The sequence below is a fragment of the Sapajus apella genome, unplaced genomic scaffold, assembly GCF_009761245.1.
Source record: "Sapajus apella isolate SASKATOON/1434 unplaced genomic scaffold, GSC_monkey_1.0 scaffold3, whole genome shotgun sequence".
Lineage (NCBI taxonomy): Eukaryota > Metazoa > Chordata > Mammalia > Primates > Cebidae > Sapajus > Sapajus apella.
The window spans coordinates 66,691,378-66,707,805 of record NW_022436943.1 but is presented as its reverse complement, the minus strand read 5'-3'; the positions used below and the strand labels follow the sequence as shown (position 1 = coordinate 66,707,805).

General features: G+C 51.6%; 1 protein-coding gene across 8 annotated transcripts in view; it reads right to left on the bottom strand.

The window, feature by feature from the left end:
- MROH1 (maestro heat like repeat family member 1) overlaps window positions 1–16,428 on the bottom strand; it is a 110,387-nt gene that overhangs the window by 53,298 nt on the left and 40,661 nt on the right. For all 8 annotated transcript variants that reach the window (XR_004262094.1, XR_004262107.1, XM_032256029.1 and 5 more), the window contains exons 7-11: window positions 14,136–14,287; window positions 13,218–13,358; window positions 12,712–12,804; window positions 7,637–7,715; window positions 6,298–6,411 (exon numbers count right to left, since the gene is read on the bottom strand). Coding sequence is in view for 6 of the 8 variants with exons in the window: in XM_032256029.1 (XP_032111920.1) it covers window positions 6,298–6,411; window positions 7,637–7,715; window positions 12,712–12,804; window positions 13,218–13,358; window positions 14,136–14,287 (579 nt within the window). In the remaining 2 variants the exon portion in view is untranslated. The remainder of the gene's footprint in view (window positions 1–6,297; window positions 6,412–7,636; window positions 7,716–12,711; window positions 12,805–13,217; window positions 13,359–14,135; window positions 14,288–16,428) is intronic.

Here is a 16,428-nt window from a genome sequence, read left to right as displayed (position 1 = left end):
AATGATAAAGATGGTAAGTTTTATGTTATTTTACCACACTAAAAATAAACAAAATCACCAGTGGTCAAGCCTCCAAAAAAAGAGTTAAACATATATAGAAATATATTTATATATTATCTATATATAAATGTTTTATTTTGTTTTGTTTTTGAGACAGAGTCTCGCTCTGTTGCCCAGGCTGGAGCACAGTGGCACAATCGGGGCTCACTGCAACCTTTGTCTCCCGGGCTCAAGCGATTCTTGTGTCTCAGCCTCCTGAGTAGCTAGGACAGGTGTGTGCCACTACACCCAGCTAATTTTTGTATTTTTAGCAGAGACAGGGTTTTGCCTGTTGTCCAGGCTGGTTTTGAACTCCTGGCCTCAAGTGATCTGCCCACCTCAGCCTCCCAAAGTGCTGGTATTACAGGTGTGAGCCACTGCACCCAGCCTGTATATGTAAACTTTTTTTGTTTTTGAGACGGAGTCTGGCTCTTTCGCCCAGGCTGGAGTGCAGTGGCATGACCTCAGCTCACTGTAGCCTCCACCTCCCAGGTTCAAGCAATTTGTCTCAGCCTCCCAAGTAGCTGGGATTACAGACACCTGCCACCACACCAGCTAATTTTTGTACTTTTAGTAGAGATGGAGAGTCACCATATTGGCCAGGCTGGTCTCAAACTCCTGACCTTAAGTGATCCAACAGCATCGGCCTCCTAAAGTGCCAGCATTGCCAGGCATGGCAGCTCACACCTATAATCCCAGCACTTTGGGGGGCTGAGGTGGGTCAATCATGAGGTCAGGAGTTTGAGACCAGCCTGGCCAATATGGTGAAACCCTGTCCCTGCTAAAAATACAAAAATTAGCTGGGCGTGGTGGTGTGTGTCTGCAATGCCAGCTGCTAAGGAGGCTGAGACAGAAGAATTAATCACTTGAACCGGGAGGCAGAGGATGCAGTGAGCCAAGATTGCGCCATTGCACTGCAGCCTGGTGACAGGGCAAGACTCTGACTATTAAAAAAAAAAAAAAAAAAAAAAAGCTAGCATTACAAGGCATGAGCCACTTCACCCAGCCATACCTAAGCTTTTAAAGTGGACGCAGCTAATCACAAGGGAGCAATTACTATAAAAATCAGGACAGCTGTTACTTGGTGGGGAGTGAAGAACTGTGACAAAGAGGGGTGTGTCAGTGGCAACTTCAATCCAGAAGAGCTGCTGGTGGATCCGAAGGTGTTGTCTTAGAATGATAAGTTACACATTTGTTTTATGTGGTTCCTACATGTCACTTCTTTCTTTCTTTCTTTCTTTTTGACACAGGGTCTCACTCTGTAGCCAAGGCTGAAATGCAGTGGCACCATCACAGCCCACTGCAGCCTCGACCTCCCTGGGCTCAGGTGATCCTCTCACCTCAGTCTCCAGAGTAGCTGGGACTACAGATACATGCTACCACACCCGGCTAACTTTTTATATTTTTAGTAGAGACAGGGTTTCACCATGTTTTCCAGGCTAGTCTCAGACTCCGAGAATGAGGTGATCTGCCTGCTGCAGCATCCCAAAGTGCTGGGATTACAGGCGTGAGCCACTGGGCCCTTCCGTGATTTCTTTAATAATAAAGATTTTTCAGTGGGGATGAACAATCTTGAAGAAGAACAAAGCTGAAGGACATCTTCTACCAGATTTAAAGATTTACGATAAAACTAAAACAATTAAAGTGTGATACTGGCCTGTAATCCCAGAACTTTGGGAGGCTGAGGCGGGTAGATCACTTGAGTCCAGGAGTTCAAGACCAGCCTGACCAACATGGTGAAACTCTGTCTCCATTAAAAATACGAAAAAAAAAAAAAAGGCTGGGCACGGTGGCTTACGCCTGTAATCCCAGCATTTTGGGAGGCTGAGGCAGTTGGATCACCTAAGATTACAAGTTCAAGACCAGCCTGGCCAATATAAAACCCCATCTCTACTAAAAATACAAAAATTAGCCAGGCATGGTGACATGCACCATTCCAGTTACTCAGGAGCCTGAGGCAGTAGAATTTCTTGAATCCAGGAGGCAAAGGTTGCAGTGAGCCAAGACTGTGCTTCCAACCTGGGTGACAAAGTAAGACTCTGTTTCAAAAAAGAAAAAAGAAAAAAGGAGAAAGTGTCATATTGGTGTAAGGAAATAATACGGTCTTGAAATAACCCACAAATACATGATGGTATAAGTTGAATTGTGGCCTCAAAATTCATATGTGCAAATCCCAATCCCTGTACCTCAGAATGTGGCCTTACTTGGAAACAGTCACTGCAGAAGTAATGAGTTGAGAGGGGTCACACTGGAGTAGGATGGGCCCTTCATCCAATATGGCTGGTGCCCTTATAAAAGGGGGATATAGGGATACAGATAGGCATGCAGGAAAAGTGCGCGGGAAGATAAAACAGAGATCAGGGTAATAGAAAAGAAAACCCCACCACCCAGTCTGTGGTACTATGTTACTGGAGCTGTTAAACTAATATATAAGGTTACTTGATCTTCTACCAAGGGACAGAAGCAATTCAACGGAGAAAGTAAAGTCTTCCCAACAAGTAAGACTGGAACAACTGGACGTCCATACAAAAACAACCTTGCAGGCCAGGAATGTGGCTCATGCCTGTAATCTCAGCACTTTGGGAGGCTGAGGTGGGAGGATCACCTGAGATTACAGGAGTTCGAGACCAGCCTGACCAACACGGCAAAACTCCGTCTCTACTAAAAATACAAAATTAGCCATGCATGATGGGGCATGCCTGTAATCTCAGATACTCGGGAGGCTGCAGCAGAGAATCGCTTGAACCCAGGAGGTGGAGGCTGCAGTGAGCTGAGATTGTGCCCCTGCACTCCAGCCTGGGCAACAAGAGTGAACTCTGTCTCAAAAAATAACAATAATTAATTTTAAAAAACCTTGCCTCCTACATTTCACCAACACTCAAAATTAGTAAAAGATAAATTATAGACATAAATTTGCAAGCTCAAGCATTAAAGCATCTAAAAGAAAATACAGAAGAATATCTTCATGACTTCTGGCAGCCAAAGCTTTCTTAGACATAAAGGTACTAATCATAAAAACATAGACTTATGTCTCTATGTATCCAATAAAGAACACTACAAAATAATAAAATGACAAACAATCCAGTTGTTAAATGGAAAACAGCTGGGCATGGTAGTATACTCCTGTAACCCAGGCTACTCCGGAGGCCAGGGCAGAAGGATCGCTTGAGCCCAGGAGGCTGAGGCTGCAGTAAGTTATGATCACAGCACTGACCTCTGGCCTGGGTAACAGTGAGACCCTGTCTCTATCAGTCAATCAAAATGGGCAAAAGAACTGAACAGGGGCCAGGTGTGCAGCTCACACGTTTAATCCCAGGGCTTTTGGAGGCCAAGGTGGGTGGATCACAAGCTCAAGAGATTGAGACCATCCATTGCTTGAGCCCAGGAGTTCAAGGCTGCAGTGAGCTGTGATTGCACCACTGCACTCCAGCCTTGGCGACAGAATGAGACCTTATCTCAAAACAAAAAAAGTGACACAGATGTACGCATGCTGACGTTAAAAGTCCTCTAAGATATACTAGCAAGTGAAAAAAGTATGTTTTGAACTATATCATTTGGTTAAGAAAAAAATTATTCCCTTACGTACATGAATTTCTATGTATGTAAATGCACAGAGAAAGAACTTCAAGGAAAATAATGAAATATAGGGGAAAACAAAGTGAATTCTGAAAATCATAAACGTAATTGATGAATTAACAAAGGAAAACTGAGCTTGGTTAATCCCATAAAATGCTGAACTTCTGAATGGAAAAACGCACCTCTAACAAGAGCATTGGCACTAAGAATTCCATAAGAATTCCACTTCAGATGCCAGCCCTGTCAGGTAAATGGGGGAGAAGAGCATCTGTCTCAAGGGTGACTTCTACCACCAGAGGATGAGTGCATGCTGCTGATGCAGACGCTTTACTTTCGGTGGGGCTGCCACACCCTCTGCTCCTGAGGCTCCCTTCCCCAAGGACCCCTAACCAGAGCAGCCCCTCTCTGTGTGAAAGCTGCAGGGGCCCTCTCAGCCCCTCTACAGGGAGCAGGTGCCCCCTCCCCGCCCCTACAGAGAGCAGGTTCTCCCCTCCTAGCATTTCCATAGAGAGCAGGTGCCCCCACACCGCACCTACAAAGAGTGGATGCTCCTCTCTCCCGCCCCTACAGAGAGCCTACTACCCTCCTAGCCTTTCTACAGAGAGCAAGTGACCCCCACATAGCCTTTCCATAGAGAGCAGGCACTCCCTCTCTGCCCCTACAGAGAGTGGACACTCCCGTCCCTGCCCCTCCAAAGAGAGCCTGCACTTCCCTCCCAACACCTCCAGAGCAGGCGCTCCCCTCCCCTCCCCACCCCTCCAGAGTGGGTGCTCCCCTCCCCACCCCTCCACAGAGAGCCTGCACTTCCCTCCCCACCCCTCCACAGAGAACCTGCACTTCCCTCCCCCGCCTCTCCAGAGCGGGCGCTCCCCTCCCCACCCCTCCACAGAGAGCCTGCACTTCCCTCCCCACCCCTCCACAGAGAGCCTGCACTTCCCTCCCCGCCCCTCCACAGAGAGCCTGCACTTCCCTCCCCGCCCCTCCACAGAGTGGGTGCTCCCCTCCCTGCCCCTCCACAGAAAGCCTGCACTTCCCTCCCCTCCCAGCCTCTATCCAGCCCACCACAGCACTACCCTGGGCTCTTAAGTCTGGGCAGGCCCAAAGCAGCAGCACCTCAGGCTGCTTCCAGTGGGGCAGGGGCCTCTGAGGGTGTCCTGCAGTGCCTGTGCCTGACTCCTAGCCTGGTGACATTTCACACTGTGGCCCTGTCTGCCCGTCCTCCCTTGGCCCTCCTGCTTTCTCAAGCTGCTCCTACATGTCCCAGAACTCTATGTGCCTCCCTCAGTGGCAGCTGTTTGCAACCCAGCACCTGACTGATAGTGAACCTCACAGGACAGGGGGCAGGGTGCCGCTTCTGAATAGGGCAGACAAAATATTTTAGGCTTTGTGGGTCACGTGCGGTCCCTCTGTTTGCTTTTATAACCCATTAAAGCTCCCTAGCTCACAGACTGAGCAGGGCTGGCGGGCCACGGCCACTGCGCACTGACCTGCGGAAGAGCCACGCTGGAAAGCACAAGCTTACCTGTGAAAAATGGTATGTTTTTCAGGCTTGTTACTAATCACTTCAGTTAGCCTTAAGGCCAGGCACAGTGGCTCACACCTGTAATCCCAGCACTTGGGGAGGCCAAGGCGGGCGGATCACAAGGTCAGGAGATCTAGGCCATCCTGGCCAACATGGTGAAATCTCGTATCTACTAAAAAAATACAAAAATTAGCTGGGCGCGGTGGTACACACCTGTAGTCCCAGCTACTCGGGAGGCTGAGGCAGAAGAGTCGCTTGAACCTCGGAGGCGGAGGTTGCAAGTGAGCCAAGATCACACCACTGCACTCCAACCTGGTGACAGAGTGAGACTCTGCCTCAAAAAAAAAATAAATAAATAAATAAAGACTTAAAACAAGGAAATGTGAAGTTTCTGGTCTAATTGTGAAGACCCCAACACACATATGTACAAAACAACTGGCCTCCTTATCTCTTAAAAAGGGCTGGGCACGGTGGTTCACTGTAATCCCAGCACTTTGGGAGGCAAAGGCAGGCAGATCACAAAGTCAGGAGTTCAAGACCAGCCTGGCCAATATGGTGAAACCCCATCTCTACTAAAAATACAAAAATTAGCCAAGTGTGGTGGCGCATGCCTGTAGTCCCAGCTACTGGAGAGGTGAGGCAGGAGAATTGCTTGAACCCGGGAGACGGAGGTTACAGTGAGCCAAGATCATGCCTTTGCATTCCAACCTGGGCGACAGAGTGAGACTCCATCCCAAAAAAAACCAACCAAACAAACGGTGAAAAGCCTCTTCTCAGGCAAAGAAGTCTAAGAGACAAGCAAACTAAACCAAAGTATGTCTTGGAATTGATCCCAGAATGAGCTAGAGCAGCTGGGGAACGGCTGTCTGAGGCTCTGGGAGCCCTCAGAGGCACAGTCACGTGGGGAGTGTGGCCACACATGGTGTCTGCAGCCAGCTGTCAAAGCAAGCGTGAACCACCACCATCTGGTGAAGGATAGACAGGTAACATTCTTACAACTTTTCAAAAAGTTTGGAATTTTACAAAATAGAAAGTAGGGAAATCTTTCTAGAGAATTCAAAGCAGGATGGTACTGTCACCTAGAGAAACAACATCTGCCAGGACCTGCTCCACCCTGGACATGGCCGGGGTGGTGGCCAGGCTAGCGTGGAGGCACTCACCAGCCGAATTGATGACATGTCTGACCACCTGCAGGGTGCCCACGCGGGTCCTCTCATTGCTAGAGTCCAGCCTGGGAAGCAGGAAGGCCAGTAGGCGGTCAGGCGAGCTGCAGGCTACAGAGCAACAGGTACAGGTTAGGCTCAATGTCATCTTGTTCATCCCTATACACAGCATCCTCCTACTTCCCAGCACAGACGAGGAGCCAGGAGAGTCACTGTGTGAAGGTGAGAAGCTGGGGCCACCTAATCACTGGGCTCTGATGTCCTTGTCTAAGGCAGGGTTGGAGCACATGGCCCCTACCCTACAGCATCAGCACCACCCAGAGCATGCAGGGACTCAAATCTTGGCCCACCCAGCACACAGGTGCTTGTTTCAGCTTCTCCAACTCAGAGGGGGGCCCATAAGAGGGCCCTCAATGGCCCCTCCTGAGTCTCCTGGCTCCAGGCCCATCTAAGGCTCAAGGGGACTCGACTGTCAAGAACACAGACCACCAGCCCAAGCAGGGCTAATGCAGCCCTAACTCCAGGAGCTCTCTGGCAATGACTGCGGCAGCTCCCTTACCCACTTACCAGGCTTCACTACAGCTGCTGCCCAGTGCCATCCCCATTCCAGGTGGGCTCTGGAGGCCTGCTCTGCCTGGGCATCAGACCTGTGGTCCCTCCGCCCACCACAAGCCTGCCCCCAGCCTGTCTGCGTCAGTCTCCCCACATCCCTCCTGCGGGACTTGTGTAAGGGCAGATGCTCATGCAGGTAGGGGGCCCCCGCCTGCCCAGCCAGCTCCAAGGAGATGCTGACACTGTGGCCCCAGCAAGGTGACAGCCCTGAGTACAAGCAGGATCCCTCCTCACACCATCTCCTGCCCCTCCAGGTTGGCTGTGAGGGCCTGGCAGGGCACGGGGACAGCATCAAGTTGGGGGTGACAGGAGGTATAGCACCTCCAGGTGGGTCATGGGAGGCTGGGCAGGCAATGAGGGCCAGCAGCCACACGCCACCTGGGGGAGCAGAGAGCAGGCCATGGAGCCAGAGATGGGGTGCGGAGGAACAGGTGGGTGGGGGGCAGGTAGGAAATGCCTGGACAAGACCGTGACTGGAGGCCCCCAAGGATCTGGGCAGGGCAGCAGCACTCTACTCTGAGGAGAACAATGTTCCAGGCTGCAACCACTCCCCAGGCCCTGGTCCAGAGGACCCTGGAGACACAGGCAGACCCAGAAGAGGTGGAAACAGAGGCCTCCGCATCCCCAACCAATACCCCAGCCACTGCCACCCTCCACACGCAGCAGGCGGTGACCCCACAAGTGTCCGCAGATGCCAGTGGGCAAGGCTGGGCCTCCCACTCACCCAGCACAGTGAAGCAGCGCAGCACCTCCTTCTGGTTGCTCATCACCAGGGGGCTTGAGGACTCCACAGGCACACAGATCTGCTCCAGGAACAGGGGCACAGGTTATAGACCCAGAGAGGCCAGAAGAAAGCATCCTGCTCTCTGATGAATCTGGGTCTGGGCAGCTGGGCAGAGGGTTTCAGGTTCCCACCCCATGCCTACAGCAGGCAGCAGGAGCTCCAGGCTCTTCCTCATCCAGGCCCTGGGTGCAGGACAGTCTCACCCTCTGTACTCAGAGGCGCTCCAGGACCAGCCCCATTTCCTTACAGTGGGAAAGAGGAGGGAGACAGACAGCAACAGGCAGACACACAGCTGCTGTCAAGTCTTCAGGGACACATCCTGCTCCACCACCCTCCACCCTTCCTATCAGCGGCAGGAGAACAGATTCCCAAGAGACATGTTTTACTAGAGAGGAGTGCCTCCCATGGGGCGTGACGCCTGGAACCCAGGCTGGAAAGCATAAAGCACTGGAACCCAAAACTTCTGGAGTCCACTTGTTTAAAGTCATAAGGAAAAAAATACTTGAATTGGTAAAAAGCAAAAACAGGCTGTTGGCTGGGCATGGTGGTGCATGCTTGTTGTCTCAGCTACTCAGGAGGCTGAAGTGGGAGGACTGCTTAAGCCCAAAAGGTTGAGGCTGCAGTGAGCTCTGATGGCGCTACTGCACTCCAGCCTGGTGACAGAGCGAGACCCTGTCTCACTTTTCTTTTCTGAGACGGAGTTTCGCTCTTGTTACCCAGGCTGGAGTGCAATGGCGCGATCTTAGCTCACCGCAACCTCCGCCTCCTGGGTTCAGGCAATTCTCCTGCCTCAGCCTCCTGAGTAGCTGGGATTACAGGCATGCGCTGCCATGCTAATGTTTTGTATTTTTAGTAGAGACGGGGTTTCACCATGTTGACTGGGATGGTCTCGATCTCTTGACCTCGTGATCCACCCGCCTCGGCCTCCCAAAGTGCTGGGATTACAGGCGTGAGCCACTGCGCCCGGCCTTCTTTTTTTTTTTTGCATTGCCATAAAGACACGTCCAAGAGACCCTGTCTCAAATAAAGAAACAAACAACAATAAAAACCTAAGGACGTTGGCAGAGGCCTCTCTGGGCTCCACGGTACCTTAACAGTGATGCCAAAGCACCCCCCACTAACCCAGGTGTGACATCCTCCATCCCTACTCGCAGGTCAGCAGAGGGCGCTGACAGGGTCTCTGAACAAAGGGCTCCAAAGCAATTCTTCAGCACAGCCCTCTTATGAGGCAGAGAGGTAACCACAGCAAAGGCCCCAGGACCACAGGGCCACAGCCCAACCTGGGTTCTTAGAAAACTGTTAGGAAGCATAGTGAGGTGGGGGATTTAGCCCCAAGGCTCGGCTCTAGGTTCCCTGCTACCTGCTTGTTATTTCTACTATAAAGATGAAGTATGATCATAAGAGATGCTGCAGCTTCCTGCCCGCTCTTTCAGATCACCTGCCCTGCAGGAAGCAGCCACCATGGTGTGAGGACACTTAATAGGTCTTACAGAGAGATCCATATGGTGAGGAACTAGGGCCTTCAGCCAACAGCCATGCGAATGAACAGCCTTAGAAGCAGATCCTCCAGCCCCAGTCAAACCTTAGATGGCACAGCCCAGACCGACAGCATGAATGGCTGTAAACTAACAAGGGACCCTAAGCTGGAGCGACCCTCTGAGCTGCTCTCACTTTCTGGACCCACTGTGAGATAATAGCTGTTGTTGTTTTAAGGTGGTAAGTTTTGTGGTAATTGGTTACACTGCAATACATAACTAATGCATATGGGTATTCATATGGAAAAAAGATACAGTTGGATTCTCATTCCTTACCTAAAATAAATCCCAGATGGATTCAATAATAAAAGCGTAGGGGGCCAGGTGCAGAGTCTCACACCTGTAATCCCAGCACTTTGGGAGGCCGAGGCGGGTGGATCACTTGAGGTCAGGAGTTCGAGACCAGCCTGGCCAACATGGTGAAACCCCATCTCTACTAAAAATACAAAAATTAGCCGGGCATTGTAGCAGCTACTTGGGAGGCTGAGGCAGGAGAATGACTTGAACCTGGGAGGTGGAGGTTGCAGTGAGCCAAGATTGCAGCACTATACTCCAGCCTGGGCAACAGACTCTGTCTCAAAATAATAATAATACCAATAATAATAGTGGAAGGGAAATTGGGAGAATTCAGAAAACAACAATCACTGATTTTTTTTTCTTTTTTTTTTTGAGACAGTCTTACTCTGTTGCCAGGACTGGAGCACAGTGACACGATCTTGGCTTACTGCAACCTCTGCCTACTGGGTTCAAGTGATTCTCCTGCCTCAGCCTCCCAAGTAGCTGGGATTACAGGTTTGAGCCACCACGCCCAGCTGCTAATCACTGATTTCGAAATGCTTTTCTATGTATAACAAAACCTGAACTATAACATAAAAGATGGATAAATGATAATGTAAAAATTAAACAACTTTGTACGGCTAAAAAATATCATAAACAGAGTTTAAAGATAAACGACAAAGTAGCATGTGTGTGTGGTCCTGGTTACTGGGGTCTAGGGAGGGGTTGAGGACGGAGGATCACCTGAGTCTAGGAGGCCAAGACTGCAGTGAGCTGTTATCGCCACTGTACTCCAGCCTGGGTGAGTAAGCGAGACCCTGTCTCAAGAATGAATGAATGAATCAATGACAAAGTAGGAGCAAATATTTTCACACACACCTGTAATCTCTATACTTTGGGAGGCTGACACAAGAGGATCACCTGAAGCCAGGAGTTGGAGACCAGCCTGGGTAACAGAGTAAGACCCTGTCTCAACAAAGAAACAGTCTCACTATGTTGCCCAGGCTGGAGTGCAATGGCACAATCTTGGCTCACTGCAACCTCTGCCTCCTGGGTTCAAGTGGTTCTCCAGCCTCAACCTCCCAAGTAGCTGGGATTACAAGCACATACCACCACGCCTGGCTAATATTTTTTGTAGTTTTTAGTAGAGATGGGGTTTTGCCATGTTGGCCAGGCTGCTCTCGAACTCCTGACCTCAGATGATCTACCCTCCCCCCTCAGCCTCCCAAAGTGCTGGGATTACAGGTGTGAGCCACTGCACCCAGCCTAGACTCTGTTTCTACAAAAAATTAAAAACAAAAAAAGCCAGGCATGGTGGCGTGCACCTGTAGTCACAGCTACTCTGGAGGCTGAGGTAGGAGGATTGCATAAGCCTAGGTGTTGGAAGCTGCAGTGAGCTATGATCACATCCCTGTACTCCAGCCTGCAGGACAGAGCAAGACCCTGTTGCTAAAAAAATTAAATAAGTAACTGTTACAGATCAATATGAACAAAACCTAAAATGCAATGGAAAAAAGAAATGAATGAATAGCTCAAGAATAGGAAATAACACATTTTTCTATCTTCTCAGCTTTTGTATATTCATATTTCCTTTTTAATCCATTCTCTACTCCCATGCCCACCGCATGTAGATAATCACTTTTTGTTTTCATATTTTTTGCAAATCTGTATTGTTTTGATCATCTTCAGACTGTGTAAATGATATTATGCTACATCTCTCTTTTTCACTACTGTTTTTAGAATTGTAAGCCTTTTCTCCACAGAGCTCTTGTACATTCTTCATTAATTCATATACATAATAGGTTCCTTTTATTTTTCTTTTTAAAAAAAGACAGGGTCTTGCTCTGTTGCCCAGACTGGAATGCACTGGCATGATCACAGCTCACTGCAGCCTCAACCTCCTGGGCTCAAACAATCCTCCCAACTTAGCCTCTGGAGTAGCTGGAACCACAGGCAGGCACCATGACACCTAGCTGTTAATAAGTTTCTGTTGTTGGCCGGGCGAGGTGGGTCACACCTTTAATCCCAGCACTTTGGGAGGCCGAGGCAGGTGGATCACCTGAGATCAGGAGTTCAAGACCAGCCTGGACAACATTTTAGTCTCTACTAAAAATACGAAAATTAGCCAGGTGCAGTGGCACGTGCCTGTAACCCCAGCTACTAGGGAGGCTGAGAAAGGAGAATTGCTCGAACCCGGGAGGCAGAGGTTGCAGTGAGCTGAGATCGCGCCATTGCACTCCAGCCTGGGCAACAAAAGCAAAACTCTGTCTCAAAAAAAAAAAAAAGAATATTATTTCTGTTGCTTTATTGGGTTTAAGTTCTCTACTGCTTTTCCTACCAATCTTGGCATTTGTATCTTTCTAGGAACCTAACCATTTCATCCAGTTGTAAAAGTTGTTACCACGTGACTGTTCACAGTGCTCACATTATGTTTACTAGCTCTGTGGCTGCCGTGCCTCTTCCCCTTTGTTTCTGGGATGCAGCCAGGACCATCCAGGTGGTAGAGGGTGGGGCCCAGCTGGAGTGGGCCAGGTGAGGGGCAGGGCGGCAAACCCACACCTCCACACTTCTCAGACAGTCTCCTTGCAGATTTCACCACACCAGCATCTCTAGCTTTCTGGCCCTCTCCTCTGTCATCCAGAAAGTCCCATGGGCAAACAAGCCCCAGTGCCAGGGCCATGGGTGACCTGGCACCTTTGTCCCTCAATCGTTCTCAGATCTCATTCACCCAGCCTGGAGAGGGGACCCCACTGCTCAGCCTCCTCCCAGATCGCTTCCTCTCCAGCAGGGCCTTCAAGACCCCCCTGCCATCCCCCTGCAGCCCAGGGCCTCTCCTCTGCTCCTCTGAGCTCAGTCCCCAGAAACCCCGGGCAGTCTCAGGCCTCCCCCAACTGGTGCTTCAGCTGTGCTGACCTTTCTCCCAGAACTCCTGTACTGGGCCTGCACTGGGCCTGAGCACCTACTCCTGCCACCTTCACACCGGGGACTCCTATATCACCTGCACTGCCACTGCTGGGCAGGGCAAGAGCATGGCGACATCGCTAAGAAGTCACCCAGGTGAATCTCAGGGAATACCCACTCCTTAGCCCCACAGCTCCTTAGCTGAGCTGTCCACCCGAATTACTTTCTGCACCCCTCATCTGTCAACTTTACACTGAAAGTCTATGGCACCAGGACCCGCCCCACCCATGGCCCGCCTCCTACCTGGGAGTGCAGTGCGGCCAGGAGGGCATCCAGCTGGGTGTCCAGTGTGCGGCTGCCCACACTCACAGCTGCCTCGAGGATCTGGCCCAGGCTCTGCTCGGGGTAGGGAGAAGAGGCCACCAGTCCTACCTCCAGCCCCCTGAACGGACTGTGAGGTCAACCAGAGCCTCACAGTTGGGCCACAGGAAGACATGGGCCAGGAGTACATGGGCCCCATCTTGGGGATCAAATGAGGAGGCCCTTCATCTACCTCTAGAACTCAGAGCTGGGGAGGAGGGCGGTGAGGGCCCAGGAAAGGGGATCCCTAGGCCACAGGTGCCATGGACCAAGAGGTTCCTGGCACCATACAGGACAGAGCAATGGGAAAACTCTAAGCTGGTCCCCGCAAGGGCTCTGTCCTTCATAGCCCACCATTGAGCCCTAGCAGAGGACTCAGGGCCACCCCCGTGGCGTCTGATTGGAGGGGTCCTTGACTAGGCAGGTGGACCTGCCTTGACTGCAGATACCTTGGACACGTAGAAGGTCTCTGAGTGCTTCTTGTAGAGGGCGAGGATCCCAGGGAGGAGCTTGGGCAGCTGCTCTTCCAGCCTCTCACTGGGCAGCAGATGGCTCATAGGCCCCAGAGCCTCCACCACGGCGAGTCGGAGCTGAGAGGGGACAGTGGGCAGGAAGCTCACGCTGCTCAGTCAACACCAACTGCTCAGAGCACGTCCAGCAACCACACGGGACGGAGGTGGGCAAACACCAGGATATCAGTGGGTGCTACAGGGGCTGGGAAGTAAGCCAGAACCCAGCAGACAGTTGTGGGGTTACCAAGGCAAGCTAGATGGTGGCCAGGCCAATAGGGTTTGTAGGAGATGCTCAGTGTCCCGCCAGCAGCACTGGGTCTCCGGGCAGAGGGAAAACCCATAGTGACTGGGCCCCTCTGGCACCCATCACAAGTATGAGACCTGTATGTAGGCGGGGTCCTGAGTAGGTATGTCGGCCTAAAGGTAGCCAGGCACAGTGGCTCACACCTGTAATCCCAGAGCTTTGGGAGGCTGAGGCGGGTGGATCACCTGAGGTCAGAAGGGCGAGACCAACCTGGCCAAAATGGCAAAACCTCATCTCTACTAAAAACACAAAAATTAGCCAGGTATGGTGGTGGGCACCTGTAATCCTAGCTACTCAGGAGAATGAGGCATGAGAATCACTTGAACCCAGGAGGCGGAGTCTGCAGTGAGCCAAGATCATGCCACTGCACTCCAGCCTAGGTGACAGTGAGACTCTGTCTCTAAATAAATAAATAAATAAATAAAAATAAAGGTGAGCCACTTTCACTCTCCAATCCACCACCGCCCTCTGATCAATTTGCCATGGGCAGGGAACGTGGGGAGGAAAGCGCCCTGGCATCAGGTGTAGACTGAGGCAGCCGTGGGGCATACCTTGGCTTCTCTACTCTGCAGCCAATGGTAGAAGAGAACGTCGTAGGCGCTGAAGATGTCGGTGGCGAAGGCATCCTTCCTGACCGTGGGGTCTGGGGCTCGGTCCAGGTTAGCCAGGTACTCCAGGGCACCCTCGCTGAAGCGCTGCAGAGCTACCACACCGGCCAGTGGTGAGTGGCTGCAGGCGGTGGGCTCGTGATGATTCCCAACACCTACGTCTGCAGCCTGCCCCTTCCAGAAATCCCATGGCGGCCTGCAAGATGCCCTCCCTAGTACACCAGCCAAGCACAGAACTCCAGGACTATACAGAGGTGAAAGGTGTCCCTCCAAATTCATGGACTTATTGGAAATAGGGTCTTTGCAGATGTGACTTTTTTTTTTTTTTTTTTGGAGACAGAGTCTCAATCTGCCACCCAGGCTGGAGTGCAGTGGCTTGATCTCAGCTGACTGCAACCTTTGCCTCCAGGGTTCAAGAGATTTTTCTGCCTCAGCCTCCCAACTAGCCGGGACTACAGGTACATACCACCATGCCTGGCTAATTTTATATTTTTAGTAGACACAGGGTGTCACCATGTTGGCCAGGCTGGTCTCAAACTGCTGACCTCAAGTGATCTGCCCACCTTGGCCTCCCGAAGTGCTGGCATTAGGCGTGAGCCACAGCGCCCCGCCAGATGTGACTGTTAAAATGAGGTCATAGCAAAGTAGGGTGGGCCATAACTCCAACATGACAGCATCCTTACAAGAAGAGACACAGGCCGGGCGTGGTGGCTCACGCCTGTAATCCCATCACCTTGGGAGGCCAAGGCAGGTGGATCATGAGGTCAGAAGATCGAGACCATCCTGGCCAACAAGGTAAAACCCTGTCTTATATTAAAAAAAAAAAAAAAAAAAAAAATTATTGGGAAAAAAAAAAAAAGAGACGCAGAGGCAGGGGGAAGATGGCCATGTGACATGGAGGCACAGATGGGCGAGGCAGCCTCAGGCCAAGGACGCCCAGAATCCATGGCCCCACCAGAAGCTGGGGATGCCTGAAATGATCTCTCTGGGTCCCCAAGAAGGAACCAAACCTGCCAACATCTTGAGCTCAGACTTCCGGCCTCCTAAACTGTGAGAAAACACATTTCTGTTGTTTGAAGCCACCCAATTTGCACTTGGTGCTCTGTCACCAAAGTAAACTGCTGCAAGTACCAGCCTCCTCCCAAAAATGCCCTCTGGCCACAGGTTCCCGCCAACTCCAGTCTGCCAGAGACTAGAGGAGCAGCACCACGCCCACCCACCCTCACAGACAGGCTTGTGAAACACATTCTGCCAAAGGCTGCCATGGCGGGCACAGTGCGAGCAGGAAGAGCCACAGCGAGAACAATGGCCAGGGCGGAGGGGCACCAGGACACCAGGGTTAGCATGAGGCCCTCCCACAGGTGGGCAGCTCCTGATAGCGCACTGATGCCTATGGATGAGACCTGTGGACGTGACTCAGCTATGGCCTTGGGCCAACTATGCGGGCAGAGCTTGGAGCAGGCAGAGGCCTGGGCAGGTGGCCGCCTGGGCTTCGAGTGGCATGGACATATGGGTGGAGAGTCAAAAAACACTGGCTATGGGGCCTGGAGCCCAGGACATGGGCCTAACTTAGGTGCAGATGTGTGAGTGGTCAGTGGGCCTGGGCCCTAGGTGAAGGGGAAACATGGGGGGACCGGGGGAGAAAACTGAGGCCAGCACCTACAGCCCTGCTAAGGACCAGGTGGAGAGGCAGAAACTGGGGAGGAAACACAAAGGGACCCTCAGCTCCAGGGCAAAGTCCAGAGGTCCTGAGAGGACACGCCCACCACACGGGGAGGGGGCTACACAAGGCATAAGACCAAGGGGTGCTGCTGGGACCACCTCGGCTGCCCCAATCTCAAGTTCTTCTGATGGGCCCACTCTCTCCAGGGTGGCCGCTCACTGCCATTCCCAGCAGCGCTGCTGCAGGCCCTGCTCCAGTGTACAATCTTATCTTGGTATTTTCAGACATTTACTTTTAATTTTCTCCAAACTGCTTAATGTGAGATACTTCTTTGAAACTAGTGGGCTGGGCCGGGCGCGGTGGCTCAAGCCTGTAATCCCAGCACTTTGGGAGGCCGAGGCGGGTGGATCACGAGGTCAAGAGATCGAGACCATCCTGGTCAACATGGTGAAACCCCGTCTCTACTAAAAATACAAAAAATTAGCTGGGCATGGTGGTGCGTGCCTGTAATCCCAGCTACTCAGGAGGCTGAGGCAGGAGAATTGCTTGAACCCAGGAGGCGGAGGTTGCGGG